Source organism: Cervus canadensis, chromosome 11, assembly GCF_019320065.1.
Source record: "Cervus canadensis isolate Bull #8, Minnesota chromosome 11, ASM1932006v1, whole genome shotgun sequence".
In the NCBI taxonomy this organism is placed as follows: domain Eukaryota; kingdom Metazoa; phylum Chordata; class Mammalia; order Artiodactyla; family Cervidae; genus Cervus; species Cervus canadensis.
In genome coordinates, this window is record NC_057396.1 from 52110943 (window position 1) to 52125221 (window position 14279).

The 14279-nt window shown below is 38.4% G+C and overlaps 1 protein-coding gene across 3 annotated transcripts in view; it reads left to right on the forward strand.

The window, feature by feature from the left end:
• ANO3 (anoctamin 3) overlaps positions 1-14279 on the forward strand; it is a 428911-nt gene that overhangs the window by 145469 nt on the left and 269163 nt on the right. The window contains exon 1 of one of the 3 annotated variants that reach the window (XM_043482414.1): positions 8670-8872. The exons of 1 other annotated variant lie outside the window; for it this stretch is intronic. In XM_043482414.1, coding sequence (XP_043338349.1) covers positions 8827-8872 — 46 coding nt within the window. In that variant the 5' untranslated portion in view covers positions 8670-8826. Of the gene's footprint in view, positions 1-8669; positions 8873-14279 lie in introns of those variants that run through there. One more of the 3 variants, XM_043482415.1, reaches the window with a different exon arrangement.

Here is a 14279-nt window from a genome sequence, read left to right on the forward strand (position 1 = left end):
ATCCATCAGGAATGTTATTCCTAAATGCTTCTCTGAACATTTAGTCTGGATTTTAGCAGGTCTAACCTGCCTAATTCTGTTGTTATATAGTCACATATGGCCAGGAACCATTGACTTTGGGGGAAGCAGTTGTTAAATTGCCCTCCACCCTTCCATTTATCACAGCATATCACTTTTTTTGTGTGTGTGTGTGTGCTTAATGGAACTGAGATTTATTTATTTTTCTGTGTGTCTTTTTTTTTTAATTAATTAATTTATTTTTTTCAGTGGGTTTTGTCCTACATTGACATGAATCAGCAATAGATTTACACGTATTCCCCATCCCGATCCCCCCTCCCCCCTTCCTCTCCACCCGAGCATATCACTTTTTTAAAGAGTTTTGTTTTGTTTTTTTTTTGCTTTTGAATAGGGAGAGCCACTAGAACAAAAAAAGTAATTAATGCATATATGTATATATATGTATATATATATACACATACATACATACATATATATATATATGAAAATGAAGGAACTAAACAACATTTTTTTCTTGAAGTCATTTTACATTTTAAAATTCATTGCTTTCTTTACTTATTCATTAGTAAGCATTTATTAAGCATGTGTGACAGGAACTATACTGGTCTCAGAAGAAACAGATATTCTACAGTCAGCTCTCAAAGAGACTCTCCCACCCATAATGTCTTCCAGGGAGATAGCGCCTTCACTGTCTGTTACTCTTTGTAGATAAATCCATGCTGATGTGACTCGTTTATTTTATTTTGCCCATTAATACCTTAAATAACTGGGTTCTAGAAAGGGAGTAACCTCAAAGAGAATTTCTGTCTCTATTTCTGTTTGCACTTAGGCAGAGAAGCAGAATTGGCAATTTCAATTAAGTCAGTGATTCCAGAGCTGAAGAGGTAAACAAGTAAACTCTCTTTCCCTGTGACAGAGTGCGGTATGGGGAAGTCACAACGGGCTGAGCTGAGGGTCATATTTCAGAATTCAAAGGAATACGAGGCCTCTCAGTTACATAAAGATCAGAGTCCTTTACCTCTCTGGGAGGCAACAGTTAGCATGGGGCCTTATAAATTAATTACTTAAGGAGGACAGGAGACAGGTGGTGACCTGTGGGAGGGCACATGCAGCAGAAACCTCAACAAGGAAAAAAAAAAAGCCATGTTCCAAGATGGAAAAAGAAAGAAACTCAGAGTTATAGAAAGATAGATATGGAGGGATTTTTAAAGATACATGTATTTAATAAATTTAAAATCAATGTTGCATAATATATACAAAATATGAACATGACAAACATATATGGAGGAATTGAAAAAATCTACTCTTATCCCAACTTGCAAAATTAATGATTCTGGACATTTTTGGTATGTTTCTTTCTAGTCTTTTTTTCCCCCTGTTTTGCAAATTATAGTCAAGAACATATATTATAGTCAGGAACACATTAACCATGCCCCCTTATTGAAAATTACATAAAATAAATATTTTTCATTATTAAAATTTGAGGAAAGGAACTTGCTCAAGAGGAGACATCTAGCAAGTAAGGAAGTCAAGGTTTAAACCCAAGCAGGCCACCTCTGACTCTGAACCTCTGTGTTCTATATTCTGCTTACAGCACTATGGTGAACATGTATCAGTGATTCCAATAATCTCATTTTCATGATTATTCCTAGAAGTGGATTATCTCCCTTCCTTCCTCTTTTTATTGCTTTCTTCCTTTTGTTCATTCATTCACTCATGTGAAGCACTGTGTTAAGCACGGTGGTTGGTTCTGGGTTTACAAACTTAAAGACACATTAGCCATTCACAAAGAGCAGCTGTATCTAAAGGGAATGCAGACATATAAACAAATAATTTCAAGATATACATGTATTTTTCTCTCAGAAAATTTTGGAATCATTTTACTCTGCATATTTTCCACTTTGTATTAAATTGCAAGAAATTTTTAAAGATGTGAAGAAGTCCAAAATGGAAAACAATAAGAAAAACAAGCCATTTAGTTTAGCTTTCCCTAATGAGGCTATTTAATATGCTTTCTTAAACTGTCTGCAGTAGAGATGTCAGTATAAACTATTTCTTTTTAACAAATCATAGACTTGTTTTTCAGAAAAGTCTTTGTTTAAACACCTCTTTTTGTACTCCCCACTCCCCAAACACACAAACTCTCTTTCTTTAATTACACCACAGAAACACAGACACAGACACACAGCCTTTCCTTCTCTTTGCATTGCTTTTCCTGTAAAGCAGATGGTGCTAGAAATTTCCAAGGCCCCTCACAAAGCTGTTCCTCTAGCAACCTTCCTTAAAACACTGATTTTAAAACAAGCAAAGATGTTCTTTGTGTCCCTTGCTAGTCAATCTGTCAGTCCAGCCTAAAATGTTTCTAATTAAAAGCAGTCAATTTTATGAGAAGATAATTTAATCTTAGATGCACTGCAGAGGTTTGGGTACAAGGGTGCTAGGAATAATGCCAAACTACTTTTTTGGGAAAAAAATAATGAAGCTAAATTCTTTCTAATGAGGTTCAAATTCTTAGTCATCCCTAGATCCCGTGCATGCATTCTTGCCTCCTGCTGATGTGTGGTTGGAGAAAATCAGACATCAGCAGAATGAAGTTGTTCTAGAAAATTGAAAATGTTACCTATATCTGGAGTATAGGTAGAGTAGAACCAGAGGCTTTTAATTCTTGCAACTGTTCCTCCTGATCATGAATTGGATTACTGCTCACATTTCAAAAATATTTATGATTCAAACCCAGTGATTTAAAAGGATTTGAAAAGGAAGATCAACTCCATTGGGATCATAATTATAATAATAGTATCTAATGTTTGAGGTGTGTTAGTTGTCTGTCATAAACTAGCCCTTAAATACATTATCTAATATTCACCTATGAGAATCGGGTTGTATTAAATTCCAGTGAGTTGTGTTGTATCAGAATGACCTACCAGTTGTATTAGAATTTTAATGAAATGAGCAAAGTGTAACAAAAACATCCTCAGGTAAGTGATTTATGGCTTTGGCTCTCAGTGCCCTCTTCAATAGAAATATCTCTAAAAGGACCCTTTGTGGAGATTGAAGAGTGGAGATTTGTTCCAAATCTTCAGTTGGAGATAAACTCACATTGAGTTCATTCTTCTGGCCAAATATTAGTAGTAATAATATTTTCTTGGTTTCTGCCTCCTGAGCTCTTACTGAAAGCTCAACATTTTCCTCTGTAGGACCTTCCTTCATTCAAGAAGGCTGCATATCCTTTGCTATGGCTCCCACTGAGAGTGAAATCCAGTGTCACTCTTGTTGCTTCAGATGACTTCAGGCCCGGTCACTGAAAACTCAGGAGACTCCGAGTCAGAACCACCAGGCTGACCCGAGGGAACCCATAAAATACCATGAGAGATAATAATAAATTTCAGTCTTAAGCCTCTACTTTCAGAGTGGTTTGTTATGATGTCATATATAACTGGAACATCTGCTTGTGCAAAACTGCATTCCTATTACTGTCCTTATATCATGAACCATAGGTGAAATCAAAGAGCATATGCTAGTGGCTCGACCTGTCTGAGGTTTTGAAATTTTTGATATCTATGTATCCTTCTCTCTTTTATCTACCTTTATTTGGATCTTTCACCTGATTCTGAGTTGATCTCATAAAACTTTAAAACTCAGGAAATATTAGACTCTTTTGTTGTGTGTCTATTCTGCAATATGTTACATCTTCCAGAAGGAACTTGAGAAGTTTGAAATCAGGAAGCACTAGTAAGAGGAAAAGAGACTGTACCAAAAAGTGTGTTGAGCAGGCCCCTAATTCTGTTCTGGCCACTGTGGCCTTCTGAAAGTGACTTCATGTCTTTAGGTATCATGTGCCTTCCTTTCTCTCTCAAGGTGTTGCTTTACGTGTTTCTTTACGTGATAATTCTTTGTTGTGCTGAGCTTCAGTTTCTTTTATAATATTCAGATAATGATAGTCTACCCACTTTATAGTTCTTTTATGAGGATTAAATTCAGTATCTCAAATAGCATTTTTTCAGCACCTGTTACCTGTTGTTGTTGTTTAGTTGTGTCTGACTCTTTGTGAACCCATGGACTGCAGCTGACCAGGCTTCCCTGTCCTAAACTACCTCCAGGAGTTTGCTCAAACTCAAGTGTCAATGATGCCATCCAACCATCTCATCCTCTGTCATCCCCTTCTCCTCCTGCTTTCAGTCTTTCCCAGCATCAGGGTCTTTTCTAGTGAATTGGCTCTTGGCATCAGGTAGCCCAAGTATTGGAGCTTCAGTTTCAGAATCAGTCCTTCCAATGAATATTCAGGGTTGCTTTCCTTTAGGATTGACTGGTTTGATCTTCTGACATCCAAGGGACTCTTGAGTCTTCTCCAGCACCACAGTTCGAAAGCACCAATTCTTTGGTGCTCAGGCTTCTTTATGGTCCAACTCTCACATCCATACCTGACTACTGAAAAGGTTCAGAGCCCATATCATATATGATCCAGTCTCAGTAACTGAAATACAAGAGGAGAACTCAAGTGTAATGTACTAGACTTTAACATTGTTTATCTAAAAACCCATTCTACTGGATAAGTGGAGGTTATTCATATTTTCCATATTCAACTTTAGCAGGAAAAATAAAACTGTCCCTGCATCTGCCATTGCATTCCTCTTAGAGCAGAAACCAACTTTGCCCTTCTATAAGTGCTGGTGTTTCAGACCAATTTTTAGGAAATCAGTCTGTTCCTAGATATAAGCAGCCTCAAAACTTGAAAAAGAGTGAATTACTTGTAGTTATGAGTCATTAAGATCATTTTTATATATTTTTTCTGTTTATTCTTGCTACCTCTTCTTGATATCTTCTGCTTCTGTTAGGTCCATACCATTTCTGTCCTTTATTGTGCCCGTCTTTGCATGAAATATTCCCTTGGTAGCTCTGATTTTCTTGAAGAGCTTTCTAGTCTTTCCCATTCTATTGTTTTCCTCTATTTCTTTGCACTGATCACTTAGGAAGGCTTTCTTAACTCTCCTTGCTTTTCTTTGGAACTACATTCAGATGGGTATATCTTTGTTTATTCCGTTGCCTTTAGCCTCTCCTCTTTTCTCACCTATTTGTAAGGCCTCAATTTTGCCTTTTTGCATTTCTTTTTCTTGGGGATGGTCTTGATCACTACCTACTGTACAATGTCATGAACCTCCATTCATAGTTCTTCAGGCAGTCTATCAAATCTAATCCATTGAGTCTTTTTGTCATGCCCACTGTATAATCATAAGGGGTTTGATTTAGGTCATACCTGAATGGTCTAGTGGTTTTCCCTACTTTTTCCAGTTTAAGTCTGAATTTGGCAATAAGGAGTTCATACTCTGAACCACAGGCTGCTCCCACTCTTGTTTTTGCTGACTGTATAGAGAGTCTCCATCTTCAGCTGCAAAGAATATAATCAGTCTGATTTTGGTATTGACCATCTGGTAATATCCATGTGTAGAGTGCTCTCTTGTGTTGTTGGAAGAGGGTGTTTGCTATCATCAGTGTGTTCTCTTAGCAAAACTCTGTTAGTCTTTGCCCTGCTTCATTCTGTACTCCAAGGCCAAACTTGGCTGTTACTCTGCTCCTGCTGCTAAGTCACGTCAGTCGTGTCCGACTCTGTGTGACCCCATAGACTGCAGCCCACCAGGCTCCCATCCCTGGGATTCTCCAGGCAAGAATACTAGAGTGGGTTGCCATTTCCTTCTCCAGTGCATGAAAGTGGAAAGTGAAAGTGAAGTCGCTCAGTCGTGTCCAACTCTTTGCAACCCCATGGACTGTAGCCTACCAGGCTCCTCCGTCCATGGGATTTCCCAGGCAAAAGTACTGGAGTGGGGTGCCATTGCCTTCTCCTGGCTGTTACTCTAGGTATCTCTTAACTTCCTACTTTTGCATTCCAGTCTCCTCTGGTGAAAAGGACATATATATTTTTTTTCTTTGGTATTAGTTCTATAAGGTCTTGTAAGTCTTCATAGAACCATTCAATTTCATCTTCTTCAGCATTAGTGACTGGGGCATAGACTTGGATTACTGTGATGTTGAATGGTTTGTCTTGGAAACAGACCAAGTTCATTCTGTTGTTTTTGATATTGCATCCAAGTACTGCATTTTGGACTCTTTTGTTGACTATGAGGGCTACTCCATTTCTTCTAAGGGATTCTTGCCTGCAGTAGTAGATATAATGGTCATCTGAATTAAATTTGCACATTCCAGTCCATTTTAGTTCACTGATTCCTAAAATGTTGATGTTCACTCTTGCCATCTCCTGTTTGACCAATTTACCTTGATTCCTGGACCTAACATTCCAGGTTCCTGTTGTTTTTTATAACCTCAGACGTTATTTCCATCAGTCACACCCACCAGTCAGAACAGCTGGGTGTTGTTTTTGCTTTGGCTCCATCTCTTTTTTCTTTCTGGAGTTACTTCCCCACTCTTCTCCAGTAGCATATTGGGCACCTACTGACATGGGAAATTCATCTTTCAGTGTAATATCTTTCTGCCTTTTCATACTGTTCATGGGGTTTTCAGGTCAATACTGAAGTGGTTTGTCATTCCCTTCTCTAGTGGACCACATTTTGTCAGAACTCTCCACTATGACCCGCCCATCTTGGGTGGCCCTATAAGGCATGGCTCATAGTTTCATTGAGTTAGACAAGGCTGTGGTCCATGTGATCAGTTTAGTTAGTTTTCTGTGATTGTAGTTTTCATTCTGTCTGCCCTCTGATCGAGAAGGATAAGAGGCTTATGGAAGCTTCCTGATGGGAGAGACTGACTGTGGGGGAAACTGGGTCTTGTTCTGATGGGTGCGTCCATACTCAGTAAATCTTTTTTTTTTTTTTTAATCTTTAATCCAATCCTCTGTTGATGACCCAGTTCTTAATGCCCCAGATAACCACGATGGTGTGAGCACTCACCTAGAGCCGCACATCCTGAGTGTAAAATCAAGTGGGTCTTAGGAAGTATCACTACAAATAAACCTAGTGGAGGCGATGGAATTCCAGTTGAGCTATTTCAAATCCTAAAAGATGATGCTGTGAAAGTGCTGCTCTCAGTATGCCAGCTAATTTGCAAAACTCAGCAGTGGCCACAGGACTGGAAAAGGTCAGTTTTCATTCCAATCCCCAAGAAAGGCAATACCAAAGAATGTTCAAACTACTGCACAATGCATTCATCTCACATGCTAGCAAAGTAATGCTCAAAATTCTCCAAGTGAGGCTTCAACAGTACATGAACCGAGAACTTCCAGGTGTTCAAACTGGATATAGAAAAGGCAGAGGAATCAGAGATGAAATTGCCAATATCTGTTGTATCACAGAAAAAGCAAGGGAGTTCCAGAAAACATCTACTTCTGCTTTATTGATTACACCAAAGACTTTGGCTGTTTGGATCACAACAAACTGTGGAAAATTCTTAAAGAGATGGGAATCCCAGACCACCTTACTTGCCTCCTGAGAAATCTGTATGCAGGTTAAGAAGCAACAGTTAGAATTGGATATGGAACAATGGATTGATACCCAATTGGGAAAGGAGTATGTCAAGGCTGTATATTGTCAACCTGCTGATTTAACTTATATGCAGAGTACAGCATATGAAATGCTGGGCTGGATGAAGCACAAGCTGTAATCAAGATTTCTGGGAGAAATATCAATAACCTCAAGATATGCAGATGAAACCACTCTTATTGCAGAAAGCGAAGAAGCACTAAACAGCCTCTTGATGAAAGTGAAAGAGGAGAGTGTAAAAGCTGGCTTAAAACTCATCTTTCAAAAAATGAAGATCGTGGCATCCAGTCCCTTCACTTCATGGCAAATAACTGGGGAAATAATGGAAACAGTGTTAAACAGCAATAAAGAAAACTTTATGTTCTTGGGCTCCAAATCACTGCAGATAGTGACTGCAGCCATGAAATTAAAAGACGCTTGCTCCTTGGAAGAAAAGCTATGGCAAACCTAGACAGCATATTAAAAAACAGAGACATTACTTTGCCAACAAAGATCTGTCTAGTCAAAGCTATGGTTTTTCCAGTAGTCGTGTATGGATGTGAGAGTTGGACCATAAAGAAGGCTGAGCCCTGAAGAATTGATTCTTTTGAAATGTGCTGTTGGAGAAGCCTCTTGAGACTCCCTTGAACTGAAAGGAGATCAAACCAGTGAATCCTGAAGGAAGTCAGTCCTGAATATTCATTGGAAGGACTGATGCTGAAGCTGAAGCTCCAATATTTTGGCTACCTGGTGTGAACAGCTGACTCATTGGAAAAGGCCCTGATGTTGGGCAAGACTGAAGGCAGGAGGAGAAGGGGACTACAGGGGATGAGATAGTTGGATGGCATCACCAACTCGATGGACATGAGTTTAAGCAAGCTCTGGGAGTCGGTGATGGACAGGGAAGCCTGGCGTGCTGCAGTCCATGGGGTCGCAGAGTCGGGCACGACGGAGCGACTGAACTGAACCGAACTGAACTTGCGGTTCTAGAGACTTGCTGCAATTTATTTACAAACTCTAGAAGTACTCCCTTCCCACACCCGGCATACCCCGCATAACGCCCACCCACACTGCGGCACTGGACACTTTGGGTATGCGAGGCTGTTCCTCCAGTAGCCGCTAAGGGGAGCCGGACGCTGGACCGCCCTCGCTGTTGCCATGACAACAGTGGGCGCGCTGTCTAGGGAGCTAAGTGCCGGCAAAAGCAGGTGTCTGATTGCAGTGCGCTCGCTGTTGTTCCGGGATTGCATTGAGCCTCGGAGGCTCTCACAGAGTCTGCATACTGTTACTCCACCTTTCCCTCGGACAGCTTCCTAAACCGGCGGGGACGCACTGAGTGAAAATGGTCCATCATTCAGGCTCGATTCAGTCCTTTAAACAGCAGAAAGGTCAGTCGGAATCTTGGTCCCCCCCTCTCTGTGGGCGTCACGTCCCGTCTGCATGCCCTTGCAGTTGTGTAGGAGCATCCTTTCCAGACTAATGCGTCGCAGAGGTGGAGAACTCTGTGAAGTTTTTTTTAAAAATGTTCTTCTTCTTTTTTTTAATGCCACTTCACTTTGCATCCGAAATGAGTCTGATCTCTGAGCCTCCGCACGGTCCCTGGGAAAAGCGGAATTCGTCATTTCAGAGACTGTAATGTCTATCTCTTCTAAGATTCTGTCAATGCATTGCAGTAAACCAGCTTAGTAGGAGTTGTTCTACCAACCCAATTGCGCTCTGAGATTTGAAAACTGAGATACTGGCCCAGGTTTGCCCCAGCCTGTGACTCAGATGGTTAATAAGCTCCACATAAGTGGATCTATTTAAGACGATTTTACACAATCCTAGGATAAATTAATTTTTGGACAGTTCTAGAAGTTGGCCTGTTGAAGGGGCTCTGAAACTTTCTCAGAAAATTCAATTTTTCCCTTGTCGTTATGCTTGATTCTGGGTTTCAGGATTTTATTATTGTTAGTAGATTCCTCTGATAGGTTCTCTTGTCTTATCTCTCTCTGCCTTTCCTTCAAATTTCTTCCTAGATACAGTGGTGAGTCTATATATGTTCATAGTCAAATCAAGATTTTTTTTTCAAGCTATTCTCACCCTTTGGTCCTTGTTCATTATTTTATTTAAAAGCTTTGTAATAGATCACATATTTTAGATATGTTTCCAGGTTTCTGGAGTTTGTCCTAAAATTATTAAATAGCATAATTGCCATTTTTAAAAAATTAATGATGATAATTATGTCATAGTTGATCATATGGTACCTAAGATATGTAAATTCTGGAATAGTAGATTTGTTCATGCAAAGTGAAGTAAATAAGGAGTTCCCTGGTGGCCTAGTGGTGAGAATCCTGGGCTTTCACTGCCATGGCCAAGGTTCAGTCCCTGGTCTGGAAACCGAGGTCTCACAAGCTATGCATCATGGTCAAAAAAAAAAAAGGTGACATATACATTTAATTAAGTATTCCTACTGCCCCATGCCTAGATGTTATTCATGTTTGTTTTTGTTTTTTTGGCCAACAGTTGTTTCTTTGGAGATATTTGCCTTTTTCTAAGCAAAAACTGTTGAATCCACCAGGGATAATTTAGGAGCTATCCCTGTATTAGGCAAATTATGGACTGAGTGAGGTTTGAATGGCATAGTTTTATACTCTCTTCAAGTCCAAGTTCTCTAGGTTATTTTGCAAATATGTTGAAGTTGGAAGTGAGATGAGAGATTGGGTAGACAAAAAATTCAACTTGTATGCAATTCCATTTCAAATCTAAATGTTCCAAAGAAAATTTAGTTGTTCCAAAAGTTGCGTTCCGTTTAATCATTGTTTTAAACACATACAAACATTCAGAATGAAGAAAGTATAGGAACTTTGCACCAGATTGATATGGTTAATAATCCTCCCCTGAAGCATGGGTGCTATGGGTAACTTATTTCTGGGACCTGAACTATTGAATTAGCCCTCACACAACTTATATATGAATACATATTGTGTTTTTAAAAGCAAATAATTGCCAACTCTAGGACCAACTGTCATTGTTTCCATTATGATGCATTATGAACATTGGTTCCATTATGATGCATTATGAGCCATCTATTTTCAAGCTTCCTTTACTTTTTGGCACAAAAAGCAACTTTAGCAGAAGGATAAATGCAGAGAGCAGGAGGGATAGGAAAGAAGTATCATTAAAGTGGTTTTAGTTCATTGTTAACCCTGAATGGACTTTTCAAAAAGACATACCAAACATAGGCTTAACTGTTTTAATTTTACAAAGAGGGAGGAGTAAAACAATATTCTGGATGCTTTCTTACCCAGGAAGTGTGAGACGGAAAGCTTTTAGGGATGCTTTTCATTGTAACATTAACCTGAAAACTGCACATTAAAGAGGAGAAAATTGTGTACTGTAACTCTAGTGTCCTAAATCCTAAGCCTGCCATTATAATTAGCTTAGAAACCTTGAGTGAAGTTTTTAACTTATTTGGACTTTTCTTCATATATAAATGTGAAAAAAGTGAGCACCTGAACACCATGGTCTTCCTCTGGTCTATGGGAAGGGCAGGTGCAATGAAAGAGATAATTTTTTTTCCCCCTGGGCCAGATAAAGTGGAAAGCACTGCTTTTAGTTTACTTTTGGGACATAATTTGGATTAGTAAAGCAATTTATGAGGATTATTTTTATCTTAAGTGATATCAATGTCTTTTGTGGTTTTGATTTCAACTTTGTAATACCTAGAAATAGCCTGAGATATTCAGAAAAACTGTTATTATAAAACTTTAAAAATGTTCGCTAACTTGATAAACAAGCATACAGTAATGAAACTCTCAGCAAGCTTCAAGATGTTCCAATATATGTGAGAAATATGTAGTAATCAATCATTGATCCAAACATTGATATCACTCAGTGTTTTAAATAAATCAATATGGATGTTAAAATATTTATCTTTAGATTAATCTATCTTCTTCATTTTTAGCCTTGGATTTTTATCCTACGTATCCTACTAACAAATTACATTTGTTAATATCTCTCTAAACCTCAATCACCACCACTGTGAAATAAAGATAATAATATATATGTTGCAAAGTACCTTAGTTTGTCTGGCACATGACTGGGGTTCAAAATGTAGTAAACAATAACAAAAACAGTAGCAATAATAGTTTTTCTTCCCAGTCTCATTTTTTTTGACTTCTTAGGAGTTAAAAAAAACACAGACCTTCAGTGATTTCCTTATAATTCATTGCCCTTTACTTTCCTTAGTCTCACTTATTGTTGTTACTTTAGGGTTTCTTAGGGAAAACTGGATTCCAGAGCATCTAAGGATTCCTCCCAGTAGTCTTGAGTCCTGAACTATTCAACTCATATGACCATGCCTTAGGAAAACTTCACCTAAATTCCCATAAAAGTAAATTTAGAAATTAAATTCTTTTCATAATTTTAAAATTCCTTTGCAAATAAATTGCATTTATTCACTACCGACTTACCTCATATTTAGCAGGTTCTTGCTGTGTGCCAGGGACTATGCTTAGTGGTAGCAATATTAAGGACACTTTCATTCCCAAGACTGTTGCTGCAGAAACCTCCTTCAGAGAACTTTGTACAGTAGGAAGTATGAGAGGCTTGCCGAACACCACCTTTATGTAAATTATAGAGAGCTTTGTATTTTTCTAAGAAGATACTGACACTCTGTTTCTTGGCCATGTCAGTTAAGTTTTGTTTTCTGAAGAAAAGACCCACATATGTTGCTGATTTTTATTTAAATTTTATTAATAGATTGTTTCATTAAGAGGCATAAGAAGGAAGCAAAAAATGAGAGAATCCTCAGCTAGAGTGGGGGGAGTGTTGGGATGGGATTTTTGCAACTGTATTCCTGAAGTCCCAAAGGTAAATGAGTATATTATGCTTACAGACAACTGGGAGTGTGTGTTTGCCTTTGACTTAGCACATGTTGGAGGAACTTACTAGCTGGCAAGTCATCATTGATTTCTGATGCAGATCCAACTGCTCCTCAGCCTGTTTGCTTTGTTTCACTTGATTTAAAATGGACTCGTGTGTCACCCAAGAGTGGGCGGGAAAAAGACAATGATAGTTCTGGCTTCTGGTGACTGTTATTTACCAATGCAGCCAGTAAGACTTTCAGAGAAGCCATAGGTCACAGCAAACACAGCCTGTCCCAGAAAGCTTGGATTTAATGGGATCATCAGAAGTGGTTAAGTGATTCATCATTATCGTAAAGGACATTTGGTTAAACATGAGGAGTGTTTATAATATCTCCACAGAATCAAATACTGCCTACCCAAATAAGTTATGTGGTAATAGTAATCTTTACACTTACATGGGAATTGGCAGGCCACAGGCACTTTCATTCTCTTTTTCTTAAAATAAATTATTCACTACTGCGGGGGCCCACCGGTCGAGCGTCTCAGCAACCAGCTTGCTTTGTGTCTAGTTTCTGCTTCACAAGACCTAGAAGGGAGGGTGTTGGGGAGAATATCTGGTTTCAGAATTTCTGGCATCCACTGTTTAAGCCTCCTTTTCCCTTCACTGATATTTTTAGGATCTAGAATCTTCCTATACTCTCACCCTAGTGAATCCAGAAAAAATCTAAAGCCATTTATGCAATGACAGAAATGCATTCACACATTCGTAGTAACTCTCCCTGGTATTTTGACAGTCTGTTCCTTTATTTATGACTGAAGAAGGGAAGGCATTGTCTCTTGTTAAAATACTTGCCAGCTATATAGGGAAAACGTTGGGGAAGATATTTTAATGTCAGAAAATTATTCTGACTGGTCCTTAGGCACAGACTGGTACTCAGGCTGGTACTGAGTATCACCCTGGATCATCAGAAAGGATTGAGTGTCTAATCTAATCGAGAGCCCCTCAGGTATTCTGCTCTCTTCATTTTTACCCTTCCCTTTCTTTCCCTTTCCACAGGCGATTTCTTAGATATTTATGACTTTAGTTATAGATAATCTCCTAGTAACTATGAATCAAACTGTGAATAGAATAAAGAGATATTTCAGTCCAAAAAGCAAACATATGTTTCTAGGATCATCTCTTTAAAAATCCCATGTATCACAAACGGCTTAGAGGAATTGCCATGTTACTTCAAAGTAAGAACATTGATGTTTAAAATGATAGTTTTTAATTAGCAACAGTAGTATATATTATACAATAAATATATATTTTATAGTAGGAATGAAGACAAGTGGTAAAGTTTAAAAGCAATTCCATCCAAATTAATTATAATGTAAATATGTGTTTATGAAAGCTATCTAGAAATTCAAGTATCCAAAGCTTCATATTTCCTCAGAGGTCTAGAGAGCTGAAATTTTCATCTCAATGTAGAGTTTAACATTATACTGTGAGCATGATGTTACTGGAAAAAAATATTGGGGTTGATTATCACAGCTGACCCTTGAACAACATGAGTTTGGACTGTATGGGTCTAGTTACATGTGGTTTTCTTTCAACAGTAAATACTACAGTATTACACGATCTACAGTTGGTTGAATTCACAGATACAGAACCGTGGATACAGAGGAACCAGATATTTAGTGGCGAACTGTAAATTATACGTGGGTTTTTGACTGCATGGAGAGTCAGCACCCTAACCCTCATATTGTACAAGGGTCAACTGGGTATAAATTAACCTATCAAAGGAAACCCAAATCTATAAGCATAGCAAAGCTTGACCTTCTTCTATTTATTACTTTGGCATTTTACCATTGCTCAGATGTTTAGAAAATACTAGTATTTGCAGATTAATGTAAAGTAATCGTACCTTGATGAGAAGTGTTGACTCAGTTTTTCCTGTTATTG